Source organism: Sprattus sprattus, assembly GCF_963457725.1.
Source record: "Sprattus sprattus genome assembly, chromosome: 12".
NCBI classification, from domain to species: domain Eukaryota; kingdom Metazoa; phylum Chordata; class Actinopteri; order Clupeiformes; family Clupeidae; genus Sprattus; species Sprattus sprattus.
This window is the reverse complement of record NC_137910.1, coordinates 27,464,826-27,487,090: the sequence shown is the minus strand read 5'-3', so window position 1 is coordinate 27,487,090 and position 22,265 is coordinate 27,464,826. Positions and strand designations below refer to the sequence as shown.

Genomic DNA, 22,265 nt, shown 5'->3' with positions numbered 1-22,265 from the left:
AGGGAATTTAATTCATCAAGGATGATATGCTTATGAGCATGGCTAATGCTTTTCATTAGCCTTGACTAATCTAAAAGATATTGGTGGAAAACTGTTATATTTACTTTGATCTTTGAGAATCATTTACTCAATACTCCCATTTTACATGATACCTATTTAACAGGCAGCAACCTGTACATTTAGTTTCATTTAATGTAGGACTTTCCTCTTGGCGTGACTGACCTCTTCCTCCCTTCTTCAATACCATATTTCACCAGTTCCCCCAGGGAGATCCCATCCTCTGCTTTCAAAAGAACGCAGCCACTGGTCTCCATCTGGCCTGAGACCTCTGGTCCAGTACAGACTCCCACCCATCCTGTTTGTGAGCACTGCCCAATGAAACATGTCCTCCAAGTCCCCTTACGCTTGTTTTAGAAAGGGTTAGAGTCTCCCACCAGAGTATCTGTTTCAGGACAGCTGCTGACAGCTCATCCGAACTTGAGAAGATACAAGGGCGGCAGCTAGTGATCTTTGGAGTTGGGTGGGTAAGCCTGGCCTTTCTCAGCTTAAGCCAAGAATTAGTGTCTTGGTACAATTCAAGGGTGTTCATTTTTTGTTTAATATCTTGATCAGTTAGCTTCAGGTCTGTCAACGTATTCCCTCCTGACCTCAAAACTATATATTAGCACCTGACTGATCCCATGTTAAACTTAACATCTCTCAGCAGTTTGAGGCCTTTCCTCTGGCTCCTGTAAGAACCGGTTACTCTGCAGACCAGCGCATTTGACAGCTGGCTGGATTTTCTTGGAAGATGATCAGTCCAGGATCCTGTTGCCCACCATAAATAACAACATCGAAACTTGACCTTCAATAGCAGATATTTAAAATGACACTTGATTAATTTGGGTAGTTGTCCAGTATAATTCATTGCTAAACTCTGTTCACTTCGCTCATACTAAAACTCCATTAACATACACTTGTTGTAACATACTGCAGTACAAGTAAACATTTCTTTTTTTATCTCAAATCTTAAACTGTTAATTATAATTGATGCATTTAAAACATACACACATAATTGGCAATATTCCAAAAATGTCAAGTATAAGCATGGTAATAGTACTGTATGTATGCTTGAGGCAGGGATGTTGCTGCATTTTGGACCTTGCAGTTCTTGAATTGTCCAGTAGGAGGACTTGCAGGAGGCAATAGAAAAGCACGTACCAAAACCACCTGCTTCACGCAGTGGAAACAAGCGTCCCTGCTTATACTTAGTGCATTATATTATATGGTTATTGATTCCGTCTGTTTAAGCATTTTCATTGAGTTATAAAGTTGTTACAAATGCCGAAGTTATTAATTGTTATTTTCCTTGTGGTTTGAATAGGCTGAGAATGTGCTTAAAGTGTCACCTAATCTATAAAAACAGAGCCACAGAACTTGCTTTCTCTGCACCCTGCTTAGGTTAGCAATATACTTGACCCGGCATTTACTTTCAACAGGCATAGTTAAAGCATGTCAATGATAGCTAGTTTTGCGGGTATAATGTTTCAAGATCACTTTGCGCATACATTACCCATGCGGTAAAGTTTGTGGAAGGCCAGCTTGGTACGATTTTGTTACCGCGGCTATTTCAGTAGGCCTAGATGTAGAAGCACATCTGTATCTCAGACTGTAAATAAGACCCCTAGAAATCAATCTTGGCATCTTCTCGACACCTCCTTCAGTTTTATTTGTGTTTACTTTTCAAAGTTGACAGGGGACACCTTCTTGTCAATCACGCCTATTTTCCAGAACAACCTTTTGCCGAATTGTCATGTAGGCCAGTGCTGCAGCTGTTCAACATGTAAATTAGTTCATTTTTTTCTTTTTCAATCGTTACCTTAATGTTTGCTCCCATGATCAAAGTAACTATTTAGGTCACATTATAATTCGTTTTGTGGCCTACTTCGAATTATTATTAAAATGAAAGATGTAGGCCTAGGTCGAATAATAGGCTAGAAGCTCAACAGGTCCTTTCGTCCACGCACCAAATCCTTGCCCTTGTGTAGAAGGGCGGTGCGCCTTGCCCTATCTTGACGCTTTCAACCTCAATCAGTGTCCTGGTTTCAAATTGACTGAGAGACACCGAAAAAGGCATTCCAAGCAGCTTCATTCAATATATCGTCGGTAAAATGTTCTGCGTGACCAGCGTAATAGTGTGTTAGGCGGCATAAAAAAAGCAGAAAAATGGCAGCATGTTTTTAATTTAACGGCTGTTGCATCACTGTTGGTTGATGCTAAGACGTGGTAGGCAGAGGCTGAACTGCAGAAAAAACCGCGTCGCAACGTGATAATGTCACATGCTGAACAGGAACCAGTGTCTTTTCGCCCATAAAGAATGGGAAATATATTTAATGCGATGCATGAACTATGCAGTTACCAGCGAATGTAACCAGTCGCGCAGCTTTGGAGCGCTTTGTCCATCTTTATTATTGTGGCTTGGCTCCGCCTTCCTACCTGTAAATGTCCTCAGCCATCTCTGGAGCAGATCTGACGGGCGTTATCAGCTGGCCGCCCGCGAGAGGCTGAAGGCAGTGAATGGGGACAGCGACATTTATGCTATCGCTTGTCATTGTGCGCGGACATACAAAGGGAAAACGCCGTCGTTAGAGGTAGTTTATTTCGTTGTGTAGCGCAAGTGAACGACTGAAAACTCAAGGTATCGCCTTCCAGTTGAAAACGGCCGAAGCTATCGATTAAGTTGGCGTTGGTGAGACCGAAATCGATCTGCTACCTTCAAGTGACGGTGGCTGGATGGAAAGCAGCGCGTTCACACGTATAGTTGATTGAATATAGTCAGTTGGCTGTTGTCACGGGTCATCTAAACGCAGCTTTGAATAACAACAGCCGCATTGAAGGCTGCAGTATGAATATTTCTTTGAGGTGGTATTTATTCTGAGCGTTTTTGGAACCCCTCTCAAAATGAAAACGATAAGTCGTCATTAATGCGGATTTAAATGCATCCCGCAGAGGGACAGAGACTCGCTGTTACAATCCAATTTTACCGAGAAGAAACATTTTCTTTGAAAATATATTCATATTGTGGAGAGCTGGACAAAAATATTGAACGATCGTGAGGCATATTTAAAGCAATATGGCTGATGACTGGGGTTGGGGGCGCTGGCAGGAGCTCTCCAAAGGTTTTAGATGCTAGTCGTGGCAGATGGCAACGTTTCCTATGGCCGCAGCAGATCTATAATGAGTAATAATTACATTTATAATAAAAATCCGGACTCTTCTGTCTCTATATCCAAGATGGATGTGATCATCCCGTTTTCACCAGATGTTCCCTGTGACAACAATGGTCAGCGCATGTGGTGGGCATTCCTTGCCTCATCCATGGTGACGTTCTTCGGGGGTCTCTTCATCATTCTCCTGTGGAGGACCCTCAAATACCTGTATACTGTCTGCTGCCACTGCAACATCAAACCTAAGGTAAGCAGACAATATCTACTTCATTTATTCAGTCTTGTGAACGTAACCAACATTAAAAAAAAAAAAAAAAAATCTAATTAACTGTAGATACTAAGAGTGTAAACATGATTAATTAATCTCAGGACAGCAGATATGTAGTGTTCTCTGTCCACTATGTCACTTAAGATGTTTCATGTTCGCATTGGAGTGGGTTACTTCTGTAACCTGATGATTTTGAGATTTTGGAAAATGGGTTTGGGAATTGTGTACTTCTGACAGTTCTCATTCTGCTGAAGAAAGTATTTGAACCCTTAAAAGTTTGATGAGGATTACATAGGCGCTCTTCTCCCACTGTTGTCACACAAGTCTCACACAGCTGATGGGATTAGTTATTCATGAGGGGGATACACAGTATTACATGTACAGGTGCCATTTCTTATGATGGCTGTGTGACCATGGACCATTAACCGACAATATCATAATGTAAATGATCAGAATATGTTAATCAAATCAGTGATAATGTTGATTTAAACTATTCTAATGTGACCACTTCGGGGCTGCTAGTAAGAAAAGCAGGGTTTCCCTTATGCTCTGTAAATCAAACTGTGATATACAATGTGTCAGTGTTTTATTTAATGTTTGACAATCTTCCTGTGAAGTGACATGAATGTAACTGTTTAGCACACAGCAGAAGGGTAACATTTTGTGGCAGTTTGTGGCAGTGTCATTAATCCTAAATCATAGTGTGAGACAATATTGCTCATTCGAAGACAGCTAGGGGGAACACTTCAGTTATGCACTGCCATTCAAGGGAAATCCAGCCATTCACTTGCAGTACCAGTGCTATTTGGCAGTAACTCACCTTCACTTTAAAAGAGATAAGGACTGATGTATCAGCTCACGTGAAGCTCTTAGGACATGGATCATAGATGCACTTCTGTGACAACAGGGCTTTGTGATCCATCACTTCTGAAATGTATAGTTCAGCATCAGCATCAGCACAACACAAAACACTCTTAGCAATGTTATGGTAGATCTTTGTACAACAAAATATATTTGGTGCATGGATATTAAACACTGGTTTGAGCCTGTATTTAATCATGATTGAACACACCGGGCAGAATTGTGGAGAGACTCACTTTTCTCAGTGAGTCCTGGCCTTTAACCAATCAAAACTAAGACACATTTAAAAAACAATCCTCAAGATGTCAGTCACAGGGGTACACCATGGGCTACGCAGAGGTGGATTGGAGTGGTTTGTTTTCAAATCTGGCCCAAATCTGGCTTGATTAGGAGGAATTGGATATTGCAGCTTTCATTTTTCGATTATGCTAGTCCACCAATCGTCTAGGACTGGTAGCCGGACCCTCATTTCCTTGAGATATTATTGGGGAGGGAAGGGTTAATGGCATATGTGAAGTCCCCAGTATTCATTACCATTTCATTAACTACTTGATCAAACTGCACCACCCTGTATACATGTCCATTTGTGACTGACGTCTATGCCTGACCTCTTCCGATGGAAGTTGTTAAAACACAATCAGCTCAGTATCTGTGTTGTGCCTTACGTGAAAACACTCCAATTCAGATACTCCATTAACAGCACAGGTTGGAGAAATAATGAAAGGCCTCTGGTTGATCATGAAGGCGAGACTGTTTTAACCTCATATTCCTCAGTAATTTTCTCCTGATTGGATTTCTGCGAAGGAGCATTTAAGAATGCACGCAACGTCCCTCTGTCTCTTATTTCCTGGAAAAAGAGAGATGGTCTGAGGAGATAAAAGCACACAGCCTTTCCTGGAGTCTGGTAGGGTGACTTTGCAGAGGGCTTTTGTCACCTGGGTTGCAGCGGGAACATGCTTGTTAGGAGCATTAAGGGACTGAAATGTGATCCCGCTGTGCAGCTGACTGGTGAGCCAGGTCCTTTTGGCATGGTGTTAGTAATGGGACTCTGGCTACAGAGGCCTGAGACTGGAGGAACTGGGGATGTTGAGCCTCTGGGTGAGAAGAGGGAGATAGGATAGCATGTCCTCAGCCTTTACCACCGCCTGTCTTTATCCCACTCCACACGGGCCTGAGTCCAAATCACTGCTGTGCTGATGCATATGAAGAAGTCGCATTGCCTAGTTAGGATTTGGAGATGTGTTGTGCCGCATGCAGCTTTTGTGGCCTCTAAACCAAGACCATACTACATTCACGACTGTGTCTGGATGAATCTTGGCATAGTTGCCCTAATTGGTTGGACCTTATGTGAAGTTTTATACACCACAAACATGTATACATTATGTGGCTAAGGGTAAAGCAATTGATTGTATGCAAGGTAGGAGGCACATTGTGTACTTCGAGCCCTCATGGTAATGTATTTTGTTTTTTATAAAGTAAGGACATGCATTGTTTAAAAGCCTTATTTCTAGGCAAATATAAATACAGAGCGTAAACATCTAACATACTAAATTCTAAGTAAAAACATCATCTCTTGAATCGTTTAATTGGATAGCCAAAAACAATAAGGTGCTTTTGAGTTGTCAAAATAATCTTAGTGAAACTGCTCTAGCTTGTGGTGATTGACGCACCAAATCAAACCTACTTTGTTTTCTTCCCTTTTAAATCCAAATACCGTGAAGCTGTTTTTCCAGAAATCACTTTTGCTTGTAATGAGCCTCAGATTGTTGGCTCTGTGATTAGGCTCGCTGGTGCCTGAACACGACTGAAATCTCAAAGCAGTGGAAACACTCCCTGGTACATTGAGGTACTGTTACAACATCGGAACACAGAGCTGTTGTTTTTACATGCCACGTGGATAGATACTAAGAGATGCCTAAAGACAGAGCCTAGAGTTTGTTTGTCTTTAATGCAGACAGGATTGTGGGCATGCCTGGCGAGTGGGTTTGTTGTGTGCCTGTGTATCCCATGTGCTTGGCAACGCGCCGGGTGCATTTCGCCAGACGAGCAGGGAGCACACGCCCTGACTTCAGCTGTCGCTCTCACTAACTGGACCCTGGTGTGCTGTGCACAGACATATATGCTGCAAAAGGAACAAGTTGTTAAAAAGGCTAAAACCCACTCAATGATACAATTGACATCATATTTTCCCCTGCAAAATAATCATTTGAGCATGTGTTACCTGTGAATGTGTTGTCTCTTTTGTCAGAGCACTCTATTTTTACTCTGTTAAGACTAGTGAAGCCTGCTGGAGTCTTTGTTTATTGCCTTAAATGAAACTCATTTTGTTATTTGAGTGTTTGCCTTGACTTCTGGAGAGTGAGGTTTTGATTTACTGTGGTGTTCTTATTGTCCATGAATGAACCTGAGCACAGAATGCTAGTTTGATCAGTTCATTGAAGTTACAGTATATACATTAATTGTAAGGGAAAAACGGCACAGCAGGAATTCTTTCTCTAACTACAAAGTACAGTAATTTGATTCAGTGAACTCCCATGTAGTGTTCTCACGGCACCAATTGTTAATAGACCTGACGCATGTTAATAAATGCCATATATCAAATCAAGCCATGTATAACATGATGTAGAAATAGAGTTCATGTCCTGCTTGTCACGGCTGTCACCTTGCTATTAAAAGGCCTTCATCACCCTCTGGGGCTATTCTGGGTCATGGTTCAATGGGAAAGGTCTACCTGACTCCAGGAAAAAGCCCAGGCAGTGAGCATGCCTCGCTGTGGCTGGCCTGCCTCTTAAGCCACCTGATCCAAGGGAGGCCAATTTGGCTCTGGAAAACTATTAGCATATCTGTCCCAGGCCTGATCATGGAGAGGGAGGCCTGCATGGCGGCGATAGCGATAGCGACTGTACTTGGAGATCACAGGCCTGTGGCCCTGGGCAAGAGAGCCAGCTGTTTCAGCTGTTGTCTTTCAAGTGCCCGACACAAGTGCCCATCTTCAGGCTTAGCTTCATGTCCTATCATTGTGGTTGACCTGTGGCACACAATGCATATCAGCTGATGCCTATATTATGTATGGTTGAGTGGTACATTGTTGATGATTTAATATTTTTTTTTTTTACAGTTAATTTTAGAAAAATTAATAACTTCACGCTCATGATCCCATTATGAAAGCTCTCAGTAGTAAAAGGGTGGCTTTGTTGTGGCGTGAGAAATAAGCCTCTTTTCATCCTTCCAGTTGTTTTTTGTAGGTAAATCCACTGTTTTTGTCTTTAATGTCACCACATAGGCTGGGGCAGTGGAAGAAAGACATCTGCAGCCTGCTGTCTCGAGTTTAGAAATGGAAAATAGAAATGCCATGGAAATGCCTGTGGAACTCTGCCATTGTGCACAACTGCAGGGAGCCAGTTTTGAAGGCACATGCAAAACCCCTTCAGCTTTGACGCGCATTCAGAGATGTAGCTGTGGCACTGGCCCAGTGGTTAGACCCGTCCCTCTGGCATGACTATAGGACAGCCACACAGTGATTTTCAGACATGGAAATGCGCTTCACATCATAATTGATGCTTTCAGCACAAAACAACAGAGAGATAAAGAGAGAAGGAGAGAGAGAGAGAGAGAGAGAGAGAGAGAGAGAGAGAGAGAGAGAGAGAGAGAGAGAGAGAGAGAGAGAGAGAGAGAGAGAGAGAGAGAGAGAGAGAGAGAGAGAGAGCGAGGCAGAGAGGCAGGCATGCGCAGCACAGCATAGAGGACATGCAAATGACCTTTAGGGATCTCCACGGATGCTGCGTGTCTGGCACTGTGGGATGGCTCCATTTTCCCTTTCTTTCACCCTAATACACTATGGAGCCAGTAGCACGCTGCCATGCCAGTCTAGTGTCTTTTTGGCATTTCATTTTCATTCAGGGAGCAGCATAATGAGAGGGACTTTTTTATGGTTGTGTTTTCAAAGGCCAGTGGGCCAAGGACATTTTCTAAAAAAGACACAATGCTCCAGACACAATGCTCTGTCCCTTTTTAAAAGAGTGTCTCCTGCCTATTATGCCTTGTTGTTATTCTTGAATCTGACATTGATAGCATGCCAAAGCAACTGTGTTTGTAAGCTGAGGTGGTGCACTTTCTACCAGTGACACGGGCTAGGTAAAAGAAGACGCGCTGCTGTTGTTTTTTTCTGAACGATGGCATGTACAGATGCTGTATGCTGAGCTCAAGTTCACAGTGAATGTCTCATTAAAAATGGATGACAATGCACTGCAGCGTTGTTCGGTGACTGTCAGGGCCATTCAGTAAAGACGAAGTATTAATCAGTCAATAGCCATGGGGCTATTGAGTTTCAGGGGTGCTCTCCCTAGCACACCGTTGGTGGTAGGAACTGTTTACTAAAGGATAGCCTGAGGGCTAACGGTCTGCCTACTGGGACCTGTCAGGCTTTTTCCATGACGAGATGAGACCCTTTTCTAATGCAAACATTTGGACACATTCTGCTAATTTGTTATCTTTTGTGCTCACTTGATCAAACAATTTTAAATAATGTTCGGCACTTCTGATGTAAAACAAATGTGGCTACATAATCAGTGTAGTATCTTCTCAGATTGTGCTGGCCTTTGTGTCCTCAATCACTTCATTAGGGGCTGCAGCATAGGAAATCCCTGATCCATTTTCCCATGACCACTGGTCTTAGTATGATCCATTTCCCAATGACCACTGGTCTTAGTATGATCCATTTTCCCATGACCACTGGTCTTAGTATGATCCATTTTCCCATGACCACTGGTCTTAGTATGATCCATTTTCCCATGACCACTGGTCTTAGTATGATCCATTTCCCAATGACCACTGGTCTTAGTATGATCCATTTACCGATGACCACTGGTCTTAGTATGATCCATTTACCAGTGACCACTGGTCTTAGTATGATCCATTTACCAGTGACAACTGGTCTTAGTATGATCCATTTACCAGTGACCACTGGTCTTAGTATGATCCATTTTCCAATGACCACTGGTCTTAGTATGATCCCATTCCAGTGAACACTGGTCTTAGTATGATCCCATTCCAGTGAACACTGGTCTTAGTATGATCCCATTCCAGTGAACACTGGTCTTAGTATGATCCCATTCCAGTGACCACTGGTCTCAGTATGATCCATTTTCCAATGACCACTGGTCTTAGTATGATCCTGTTCCCATGTCCATCCATGTTTGATGGCTCATACTATACCTTTGCCTGTTGTGTAGAGTACCTCCCCAGTACCAGGCCTCTAAAAAACCTCCTCATGCTTAACAACTAATCACAGTCTGCTTCATTATCAGGCATCTTCCAAATTCAAGTGGCTCAGCCACTTGGACAGTTTAGCTTAAGTGATGAAGCATAAATGCATAAGCATACATAAGCACAAATTAAATTCCTAAGGAGCAAAACGACTCTGAATTGATCATCCTGCAATGTGTGTACTGGTTAACTGCATTGGCTCAATGAGTACATATAGATGCAATCTATCTCTTCTCTTTGAGAAGCAGAAACCTTCCTCTGGTGTCACAACCAGTAATCCCATACAGATGCTTACTAAGACACACATATAGAACCATTCAGGTGTTTATTTCAGTCTTCAAACCAAAGCATAGTATATATAAGTAAATAATAATAGTAGTAATAATAGTAATTATGTGAAAACAAGAAAAATGCAGCTTGAGCTTGGACTTCTTAAGGAGTGGTGAGGCGGTTTTGTGTATCTCAGATACTAAATGTATTTGCCTGGCTCCTGCCTGGCGTGGCACTTGTGCTTAAGCACAGAGGTTGAGTGGAATGCATAAACTATGCTCCCTGAGGGAAGGCAATTCTGCTCAAATCCAGCTTTCAGCACCATGGAGAGCTCAGAGCCAAGTAGCTCCCTCCATACTCGGAATGTTTTCCGGCTGCGGAAGCCCACGGAATGTTCCCTCACACCGCCCTCCTCTGCTGCTGCTGTGCAGATGCTGATGCAGAAATCACTGCTGCAATGTTTGATATTGTCGGGTAAATTTAGACCTTGAATACTGCATCGACCACTTCAGGCATTATTCAACATCATTTATTTTTTGGCTGGGTTTAAGTGGAGGCTCGGGGAACGGCAGTATTCTATGCCTCGAATAAAAGAATATCTTTTTCATGCAGAGGGGAAACCCCCTACCTGATAAAAGCATCCTTTGCCTCGCTTAAAGAAACAGCTCGCAGTGAGCAATACAGTAGAACAGGCATGTGGGTGTAGCTGCTGGAGAGACAGCCTTTCTGGATGAACACTGAGTGGGCATGGGAGAACATGACAGCCTACTTCCTCTGTTTGGTTGAGGAAAAATGAGACTGTAATCCTTGTGGAATATGTAGATTCAGATTGAAAATACACAATATAGTATACAGAAGATTTATGTCTTGTGGGACGTCAATTCTGAACTAAAATGCAATCGAGAAAAAGGAATGGGAAGGAACCGGAGAGACTACTGATCCAACAATTTAAACCCATTTGTGACTGTTGCCTCCATCTTTAAATGACTGCGGTCTCAACCCAACCCCCCAGCTAGTGAGAGTTGAGATTGGTACTTGAGATTTGGGTTTCGGTCTAAAAAAATCGGAGGGATGGCTCTGCACCCTGGGGTAATCATTTCTAGCCCACATTTGGATCAAAGCTTTTTGTGAAGATTCACGTTCAGACAACATTTGGATTCATCAAGTAACAAGGGCACTGCAGGACTGTAACTAAAGCACTGGGAATTCAGTGGTAGCAGTTTAGAAAACACATTAATTTCTCCCGAGAGATTTAAGTATGAATTATACAGCGAGCTGTAATGTGCTAGTCATACTCTAAAGGCTGCTGAGCATGGAGAGGAGACACTGACCTGTGCCCCTCTGATCACAGCTGCGACGCTAATAACATTTGGGCAAGTCTCTGGCCACAGATGAAAGTGTAGCACTAGCCCACAGATCAAGGGAGTGGCTGTGAAGTATCCATTACATTGACATTCTGTTCACTCCTTTATTGGCAAAGTAAAACCATTCCCCTGACACTTCCCTCATGTGTGTTCAAATGTATGAGATCCAGGCTGCTGAGTGTCTTTTCTGATAGCCGTGGTTAGCGGTGGCTATGAGATGCACGGCTGCTGAGTGTCTTTTCTGATAGCCGTGGTTAGCGGTGGCTATGAGATGCACGGCTGCTGAGTGTCTGTTCTGATAGCCGTGGTTAGCGGTGGCTATGAGATGCACGGCTGCTGAGTGTCTGTTCTGATAGCCGTGGTTAGCGGTGGCTATGAGATGCACGGCTGCTGGCCTGCTGGGTTGTAAGGTGAAGGCCGGGCTGGTGCTCAGCAGAGCCGTGTCTCAAGGCGAGCCTGGCGGCGCTGCCGTGTGAGGAGGCACACTGGCACATGCTCAAGAGGCATGCAGGCAGAAGCAATCCATGCACTGCTCCACAGCCTCCCAGCAGCGGTAGCAGCAGAGGCAGCATCTGGCTCTGACCTGCTGCAGGAAAGGCCCTATCTCTGCCCATTCAGCCCTTTAGAAATAGAGAGAATAGCTTCTTGTACTGATGGGGAAGCTAACCCAAACCTGTCTCTATCTCTTCCATGTAAGTCTCCTACTCTCTCCCCCGTGCCTTATGGAGGAACTCACTTCATCTCATTTTCTCTCTCACTGAAGATGGGTAGCTAACGGTTGGCCCTGTAAGGAGTGGACAGTCCAGCTCCTCCAGGAATAGAAAGCATGAGGTGGCGTCTTCAGCTCCAGCCTTTGACCTCCAGGAATAGGGTCCGGGTCAGAGTTGTCTGGGGTCATGGGAGAAATTAGCGGAGTACTCTCAGTTGACAGTATGGGAACAGATGCACTTTTGTAACATGTGACCCGAATCTATGCTAACAGGCACCATTAAGATGCACACTCGAAGCTCGGTAAGAATTGAAATGGGGGCAGTTGGTTGTTTATTTCATGTGTAATGCACAGTTGCATCTTTATCATCAGACTCAAACATGCTTGGCTTCCAGTTGTCCACTGAAGACGCTGAGGCAGCGGCGGTCAGATTTGGGGTCTCGGATCTGTTTTTTTACGGGACTCAAATGAAGTGTGGTGTGCCGCCTTAGCAACATGATTTGATCACAACACTGCAATGCTTTGTCACGGCGCATCACCATCAGAGGTTTCATTAAGCTATGGGTCACACTGTGCTGCATCTGTGCACATGGCCAGCGCTCCCGAGTGCCCTAACAAAGTGCACAGTCAAGGTACTGGCACAATCAGATTTAGCCCTCGCAGCTATATTAAGAGGCTCTGTATGAGATTTATGAGCGTGGCAAGGCAGGCCCCGTCCTGACTGTTTTACTCCCTCTAGGCCACTTGAGGCCCCGGGGAGCCTGACATTTAGCTAGCAGACTCCATGTATGTACATGCTCGCCTCTCAGCCTCCCTCATCAAACTACCAGCTTCTTTCTCTTCCTGCTCGGAGGGAACCGTGCTCTTCCTCCTTCCAGTGACTGATTCTGTCAGATCTGCTCTGGTGTCTCACCTACATGTCCAACAAAAAAAGAAAAAGAAAAAAGAGAAACCTGGAGATGACATAATCCGTTTCATCCAGGCCAGTCCACGGCGAGCTTTGGAAGGGCTGCATGTCCGTTACTCAACCTTGCTTTCTGGGCGGTTCGTCCTTTGAGCTTGTCCAGTGGAGCTGATAATGTGCCGGCAGAATGGAGGCGTCATTTTACTTTCAGTCAGCTAGGCTGTGGCCGGGGCCTCACCCCTGCAAAGGTTACATCCTCACTGCTCCACACAACACTGCTCGGGGATCAGTTAGCAAGACACAAGAAGAGAGAATGCCGGTGTTGCCATGCCAAGCATTGTTTTAGCCAGAGCAAGGACACACCACGGATTAAACAAAGGGTTTGCCGAGTGGACTGAGGGAAGTCAGAGAGTAATGACAAGCAGCACAGTAACAATTCTAATCATGCCATGTCAAATTGCAGGGTATTGCGGCTTGATGTTTAAAATCATGGTTGACTGTTCAGGGCATTAGTCTGATGAGATGTTTGTGTTTTGAGGCAAAATGCATGTGTTCCTTTGTCAGTCCAATTACCGTTCAGTGGTCACTTCTTAAGCTTTGCGACAGAGCATATAAGTGTTGATGCTGCCAGTTTTGAATGGGAAATTATGCTCAAAACCATGATTAATTCAACGTTAATGTATTTTCTATTGTTCTTTCTCACAGAGATCTTTTTGGTTTGTTTCCTTCCATGACTATGCACAGATTTCTTCCCCATGATCCATCTCTGCTTTGGACAGAGCTTCAACTCTAATTACCAGTGGCTTGCCCTGTTAAGACAGGTGGACTCTCAAGAAGTCAACAGTGAATCACAAAGAAGTCCCATGTTTATTTAACTGCATTTCATTTAAGATGACTGGACGCTGCTTGGTATTTCCACCAGACACTGAGAAGTGTGTATTTTCTTACCGGCTCAGGATCAAGCTACAGACAGGCAAGAGTTTGGCATTAGGCTGTTAGTGGAATTCGCCACCCTTTCTAATTCTAATTTGACACCAGCCTTGAATTTGGTGTGTAGGCACCCTCGGGTCTAGATGCAGTTTAGGGGCTCATTTAAGGGATTCACTTAAACTGCATTGACCTTGTTATACTCTATTTTACCGCAGTTGAACCTGTAATTAATAAATACATTTTTTGGTAAAAAATAGTGAAGCCATTAACCAAGGTATTTGCAATATAAACATGCATGTGTACATACATAACGCATTATTAGAGTTCAAAATGAGTTGAATTAAGAGTTCAAAATCGAGTTCATCATAGTCCTTGTTTTGCAAACTGTAGGTTTATGATTAATATGGAAGGCTGGCAGAACATTTCTCAATATCCTGTTGAAGGTTGTCATAATAAACCTCTGGAGAAAAAGGGGAAGGTCTTTTTAACCTCCCTGGTTGTGTGAGTGTTTTTGGTGTAATTTGGGGCTCTTTTACTGCTGACTTACCAGGTGTTTTGTGTCAACAGTGATCTGTGTCCTGTCCTGTTCTGTGTGTACTTGAGCTACAGAGGCCCGTCCAAGAAACAGGAGGCGCACTACAAGTGGAATCCCATGTCAATAATTCAGTAGACGGCGTGCTGATTTGTTGTGTTGTGGACACAGATACTTTGTCTGCATAATTCATGCTGTTTGGTGGTTGGATCGGACACTTGGTGTCTCGGGTGTGGTATGCGTAAATCAATAAGGGAAAAAAGTCCCAGTATAGATGATGATATAGATTTATTCACAAATAGCTATCTCATCCCTCATCCCTTGAATACTGCACTGCACACGGCTCTCTGGTTTCCTGGTGTTGAGATCTCTAGCTGGTTCATTCCCTGTATGAACCAGCGAGATGAGCATGGATGAGATGTTTGGTCTCAAGGCCAGCATGCATGCAGCAGACAGCGAGATGAGCATGGATGAGATGTTTGGTCTCTTCCCCATCATTCCTGAATTAACCAGTTAGATGAGCATGGATGAGATGCTTGGTCTCAAGGCCAGCATGCAGGCAGCAGATCCACAGGCCTGCTGTTTGTCCTTTTCTTCTGAGGCGCCAAGAGCATAGTGCTCCGCGTAGCAAATACGTCCTCAGCTCGAGGAGACCCCTGGGGCCAGAGAGGCCACTCTGGAACTGGCCCTGGGGAGACCCATCACTCTCATGGTGTACACCCAGCTGAAGGTCCATTTGCTCCACCATTTCCTGAAGAGCACAAGATGGAGGGCAGTGGCTGGAGGCGAGTGCCCAGCACATGTGATTGAGTTTCCAATGCCATAGTAAACAATGGCTGTAAAGCAGCAGCACATTTGGGTTCAAGGGAAAGGAGAAGTCCTCTGTGGTGTTGACCTGGGCATTTTGAAATATAACTAAACACATAATCTTTATTATCACATGTAAATGAATGGAGACGAATACAGTTGGCTAAGAAATAGAATCATAATTAATTTGCATAATCTGTTTAAAAGACATTTTTTTCTGAACTCGTAACAAAAAAAAATCATAAAATAAATACTCACAGAAACAGTTAAGAATACACTTTCAGTGTACTTGTCATTCTGATCAGTCAGGCAGTACTCATCATAGTGTAGTTAGTGTAGTGTTTTAAAGGTTAATCATATTGGGACCACAAGCGTTACTTGCTGGATTTCCGTGCCAGTGGGTGCAGTCTGTTGCATGGCATTAGAGAGGAGGATAAGAGATGCTGAGGACTTGACAGGGACTCTCAGCTAACCAAGTGCAACATCATCACATTTGACACAGACAGATGCAGCACACTGATGACGCAGCTTATCCCCTCAGATGTTGCAAAAGCCAAACTCTTTTATGGGATGCAACATGACTGACCTGCCAGTGCAGAAATCTGTCCTTGGAGTTTGCCAATATTTATTACTGGAGGAGTTACTACTATGGGATAACGTCATTAACCCCCCCCACCCCACACACACAAACACACACACAACACACACACACACACACACACACACACACACACACACACACACACACACACACACACACACACACACACACACACACACACACACTCTCAGGAAGAGTAGGGTACTTGCTGCCTTATGGCCCTTTAAGGATAAATGATAGGTAGCCGGAGCAATCTGATCAGAATTGTCTTAAATATTGATTCAAGGCAAATAAGTAGAAAACAGATCTAATTTGATTGCTATATTTCTGCAGCAAGAAAAGAGATACTATACATAGACTATACACTATACATAGACATATTTGTATACACAATATGGAGGTTTAACCTCTAGTAAATGCGTTAGTGAGAGTGTGGACCTGGAGGCATACTAAGGACACTGTGACTGATATGTGCTAATCTATGAATGTGAGGCAGCCTAGTCACGCAGTGGCCATGCATCAGAGCACCCCCTGAGCTCCACTTACTCCTCCGTGACATGATGTGATCCGCTGGTCGTTCATCAGTGCACAGTGGACGCCCTCAGAGAAAGCCTTTGGAGGTGGGCTAATGAGGCTGGAGTGTGCTAAAGCTCAGGTTGGGGGAGGAAAACAATAGAGGGAGAGAGAGAGAGAGAGAGAGAGAGAGAGAGAGAGAGAGAGATAAAGAGAGAGAGAGAGAGAGAGAGAGAGAGAAAGCACATAAAGGCGAGAAAGGGAGAAATCGTGGCAGAGATAGGTGCAAAGAGGGGGCTGGGAGAGAAGGAGAGAGAGAGAGAGAGAGAGAGAGAGAGAGAGAGAGAGAGGGCTTCTCTGCAGGAGGTGGAGAGTGATGTGAGTCAGAGAGGAGAGCTGAGCCAACCACCCGCTCCATGCATGCCTGACTGACAGCAATTAGAGGAGATGCGGTCTCTTAGCGACCACAGGGCTCTCCTCCTACCTGGTGAGCTGTGTTGAAGTAAATATACCACTTTCCACCGGCAACTCTTTACCTCTCACCCACTACTCCTCCAGGTGTCAGGACATCTCCACACCTGCCCTCCTCCTCCTCTGCTGCTGCTGCTGCCTGCCTTTTAAGGCTTTTACTTGACACATTATTAATGTCTTTCATGTGTTTTATTCTTGAGAGTGTGGAGAGACACAGATCAATAAAATGCTGAATAATAAATGGGAGTTTACTGAGGAAAGGAGCATCAAGCTTCAGCAGCCTGTCATCTCCACCTCCCAAGATACACCACTGCTGTGCTGCTTGATTAGAAGCAGTCGTTCCACACAGAATATGTTAATAATAGTTACTTCATAAGACTCAGTCTCTCCAAAGCCAGATTTGAGATGAATATTTGGACTATTTCCTCACATCCCCTTTAGATTTCCATACATTTCACAGTTGATGAAAGGAATGTTTTCTTCAAAATGCAGATCCAAGAATCATGTAGTTAATACTTAGGCATCTGTTTACCTCAGACTTAAAATGTTGGACAGGTGAAAATTGATCTTGGATCTTGTGGTCCTGTGCAGTTTCCCAGTTTGTTCTGGTGAAGAATGAAATGCTAAGCTGGGTGAGAGTTCGATGGTCTATATGAGATTCCCATGTGATTGACTGACTGACTGACTGACTGTTCAGGTCCTCACTACGCCGTGGGGTCTGGTTACGCTCCTGCTGGCCAAATGTTTGTGTAAGCGTGCCTCAGTCCCCCTGCTCCTTCAAGCCTGATTTACTTTAAAGAGACAGCACTGCTTCAAATGAGTTTCTGAGAGTTAGTAAACAAACACACAGACACACACACCACCAACCAAACCAGCACACACCACTGAACAAAACACCACACACACACACACACACACACACACACACACACACACACACACACACACACACACACACACACACACACACACCACAAAAAGTTATTAGGAAATCTGGCCACTATATGGTTAACATGCAGTGATTAAGGCAGAATTCTTTGAAAGGTGTTTGGTTCTCAGGAAATGGATACCATCCTGACATGTTTAACATAAATCTTCCTCGATGGCTATCTAATAATGTTTTAAAAATAGGTGAACTAATCTGAGAGCCTGATGATTGGTCACTCTACACAAACACCACCTCTATTTCCACTGGCCTCCTCTCCTCGACTCTAAACTTACATCTGACATTTGGAGAAGACGTCCTGGGCCTTGGGTGGCATCAGACGCTTCGGGGAGGATGCATCTTGTAAACCCAGAAGCGAGGGTTTGAGGTGCGTGCAACTAGGTGACACTGCCAGCTCCCTCACCTCTCCCTGTCTATTAATAATGTGTCAAGATTCTGGTGCTCCGTCACCTGAGCGTATGCAACATCCCCACACTGCCCTTCACTTCACTTCCTGCATTAGCGTTGCTAAGGGGTTTGCCTGCACTTATAATGTTTTTTGCAGGAAAGTAAAGCCCAGGTGGTTTGATGTGGCGGTTTCATGTATGAGATACAATGTCTAGTATTAGGATTGTGTGAATTTGGCATTGGTAGATGTGTAGGTACTACCAGAGGAGTCGAGAAGATGTTTGTTTGTTTATTTCAGACATACTGTGGGTTGTGGTGATCTTGAAGGTCATGAAAGGTGATTCAATGGATTCAAATGGGTAGATGATGGAGATGAACATTGTCAGAGGTTTTGTCTTCACAGGTTCTGTGTTGCTTCATCTGGCATATGAAGGCATTAATTATGAGCAAGTTGGCTTAGCAGATGTTATCTTCTGAAGAGCCTGTGCATGCCCCATCAGATTGGACAAATGTCACACGCATAAGAGCAGTTCATCGTACTTGGCTTGTCGCTTAGCAACAGAGGCCTGGATGCTAGACTGTAGGTGTGTGAGCATGAGTGTGTGGGAGATGTGCTGAGAGAAAGAGAGAAAGGACGGGGGGAGGGAGGGAGGTGGCAAGTGAGGACCTGTGGTTGTAATTTGAACATGAATACATTACTATCACATGTAACAGTACCGTATTACTATTAATGTTCATATCTCCTTTTATTATGCCATGCATTTGTATAATTTAGCACTACCCAAATTCACCAGATTCGCCTGGCGATATGTTAAAATATTCTAATTTCAGGGGATTAATATGTCTTTGTGGGCATTGTAATGGTCATGTGACTACAAAGAATCTGCTTCCGGCGCACTCTGACTCTGATTGGTCCCTGGGGAACTCTGCGCTCTTATTTTGACAAACGAGTGTGATAAAGAGCACTTACCCCGCATTGATTAATGATGGCTATTACCTAGCTGAGGAAGAGGAAGATGTACTCACTATAAAGCTAAGCTGTCTGCCCAGCCATGTTAAATGAGGGCTGTAAATCTTGGGATTAGTCATGTGGATTTACATACTGTGGTTTTACAGGGAACCTGCTTAGAACTTCTTAAGAGGAAGTGGAATGGGCTACCAGCAGTATAGGAGACCTTTCATGGCGTCTTGTTTATTTTATAGAGATTGTGTTAAAACTGTGGTGTTAAATGTATTCATCATTAATTTTTCATTTTCACAACAGCACAGCTGTTTACGCTGTTAGGAGTGGTGTTTGTTTCACAGAAGGCAGAATCACTAAACCTTGATGTGTTCTGAGCATATTTTCATAACAAATTCTTTCAGGGGGAGCATACCTGAGTAAAGGCATTTCAGGTTGAGCAAGTTTATATTAGATAACACTTCGTGTTTCTTCTTTAATGCGTCCGTTCGTCCAGTGTCACACATGATGACTCACCATGGGCTGCTAAGAGCACTGAAATGATGAAGTGAAGCTTTTGCGCTGTCTGTTTGGGGAAGCTGATTCAGCGCTGAAAATCATTCTGTGTGAAATAAAGACATTGCCACTCGTTTCCATAATTCGCTGTGACACCGCTTGTTTTTTTTTACTCCTGCGCTTGTTTTTCTCTCCCGCCTTAACTCCCAGAGTGAGCGGGCGAGCCGTGGCGGGGGCATCCCGGGCCTTGTGGCGTAGGTGCCCGCTGGGCAGAGAGCTGACTCCAGGCCAATCCGTCTTCTCTCCCTGGCCGTCAAAGATGAGGAGCTGCTCCTCAGAGACAGGCCATTCCCCAGTGCCCTCTGTTACATCCCCACTGGCCCCTTTGGGTCAGCTATGCAGGGGGCACTCACACACACATAAGATGTTCTTTTTCGGTTCGTTTGTTTGCCGCTATCAAAGGTCCTACCCCCCCCAATGCAGCGCGGTATTGTGAGTGGCGTGTGTGTAAAGCCGAGGGACTTGTTGGGGAGAGTGCACAGTGGCTGGGCACGCAGTAATCACCTAATGTGATGAACAAAAGCCTGTGCTTTAGCCATGCTTCAGACGTCCCTCCCAGGCCTGTGTACACTTCATCTCCCATGCAGTGCAGTGCAGCTCTCTCTCTCCCACCCCAGTCCACTGCTCAGGCCACTGGAGCTCTCTCTCCCACCCCAGTCCACTGCTCAGGCCACTGGAGCTCTCTCTCCCACCCCAGTCCACTGCTCAGGCCACACACTCATCTTTTAGAACAACCATCCAGTTTGGCTGTATTCACCTTCATGCCGTCCCGTAATTAGACAAAGGTTGTAGGCTGATAGACATAGGAAGGTTCTGCAAAAACCTAATTCATGGAAAAAAGCATTCTTGATCCATCTTACAATGAAACTGTAGGTGTAGGTGAACTAGAGGCATATCCTAAAATAAGAACAAGCAGTAGAAACTGTGGATAAGTGAGTGTGTTAAGCAGTTAAATATCTGCAAGAGTGAATCATCACACAGGGAGCTTACCACAATACTTAAGAGCAAGCTATGAAAGTCGAACACATTTAGACGATCAAAGCTACTATGTTAGGAAGACCAAATAAATGGTAGGCCTTACAAGGGCAATATCCATGAAATCTTTCAGAGAAACGCTGGCAACAGATCTTTACACAGAGAATTCTATCAGGCCATTTTCATTCTCAGCGCCATACTGAGACTGTGGGCTCTAACTCCACTGTGGCTGAGTGAAGAGGGGTATATTTTTCCTCTCTAGATCAGCCTGCTGCAGTTTCCTCAGTAGGTGTGTATTGGACTGCCTGCTGTTCACACAAGCTATGGCCGTCAGCTCCTGTTCGCGGGGTTGTTCTTTATCCGCGATCACCATGCCTCCGGCTCAGGCACTCTAATTTTCACATTGTGGGAAAGCACACACATCCGTCCGAGGGGGGAATTGTAGCATCAGCACAAGTTAAAGGTAATGAAATCTGCCCCAGCGGTTTGTGCTGTAATCTGGCTGTTTTCTTTCTTTTTTTCCTCCCCTACCCTGGAGGCTGCGACTCGGGAGAGAATGGCAAATGGTGTAGCCCAATGTGGTTGTCTCATTTGGACTTTATCTGCGGGGGCTGATTTATGATGTGGCCGGCGGTAAAGAGGGATGAGCGAGCTCGCCGGTGACGGGGTGATGGATGGGTGGTGAGGCCGCATCAAACCGTTTGATATTTTATTTTTAAAGTGTGAGCGCGCGCTGGTGTCCCGTTACCACAGGAAACGTCTGCCTACTGTAAACGCCACCCCCAAGTGCAGAATACAGGCCCAGGGGGGTTGTTCTGAAACTCGTAAACAAAAGGACACTCGATACAGTGGAGGAATCAATCTTAATGGGATATTTTATGTGGACGCTGGATGCGCTGGCAATGAAAACCACCATGAAAAATTAAATGTTTTCTTTCAGGAAAAGTGCTAAAGGAGCGATCTGCATGTGCCTCATATATATTATTCATGCATTCAAATCTTTCCTTATGGGAATGAACACGGTTCATAGTTTTTGTGCATCTGCATGTAAAGGAGTGTTTGCAGCAGGCGCATAGAGTCAGCCCAGTGTTTACTGGACCTTCAGTAATTTACATCCGCTTTGCTAATGAATGGACCAGTGGTAACAGACAGATGGTGCATCGAGCAGTAGCACATCCATCTGTCTCACACGGGGTTAGGTTTTGTTTTGAAATATTGCAAGGAGAAGTGTTTCTGATTAGAGCAGATGTATATTTAATTATCAGACTGACTTGAAAGCCAGGAGATTCTCTTGTAAATAGTCTCCTTGGAAAACAAAACATTGTCGGCGGTGGTCTGTGAGGTTAGCTCCAGCAAATTAATTGGGCAAGGAGGTGTCGGGTGAACCATCTACAAAAGCTTTACCTTTTACTCTTAAAAAAAATGTACTTGCGAGGCCGTCAAAGATCACCGTCTCGGAAAAAGACATTGATCGGCGCAGGTCAGACAGTAGGGAGCCAATTTGTTGACCTGTGAAAACAGACGTCTCTCCATCTTCCAATTTTTTAGTGGGTCCGTTTCTATCCACTTTTAATGTTGCTCACCGACAGAACCAGTTCTTCCTGCAAGAGCTTTATGGGGATTCTTTTTCATCTAAACAAACGGGAAAGGTTGAGAGCTTGATGTATCGTCTGGTTCTTGTAGGTTCAATTCAGTAAATTGGGAGAGACTCGTTGACGGCACACTGTTGTTAGAGGAAAA

At 44.3% G+C, this 22,265-nt stretch overlaps 1 protein-coding gene across 1 annotated transcript in view; it reads left to right on the top strand.

The window, feature by feature from the left end:
- The first annotated feature begins 2,779 nt into the window (after positions 1 to 2,779).
- The window catches only part of kcnma1a (potassium large conductance calcium-activated channel, subfamily M, alpha member 1a), a 135,108-nt gene continuing 115,622 nt past the window's right edge, over positions 2,780 to 22,265 (top strand). The window contains exon 1 of the mRNA XM_080848886.1: positions 2,780 to 3,489. Within this exon, the coding sequence (XP_080705012.1) occupies positions 3,166 to 3,489 (324 nt within the window). The 5' untranslated portion in view covers positions 2,780 to 3,165. The remainder of the gene's footprint in view (positions 3,490 to 22,265) is intronic.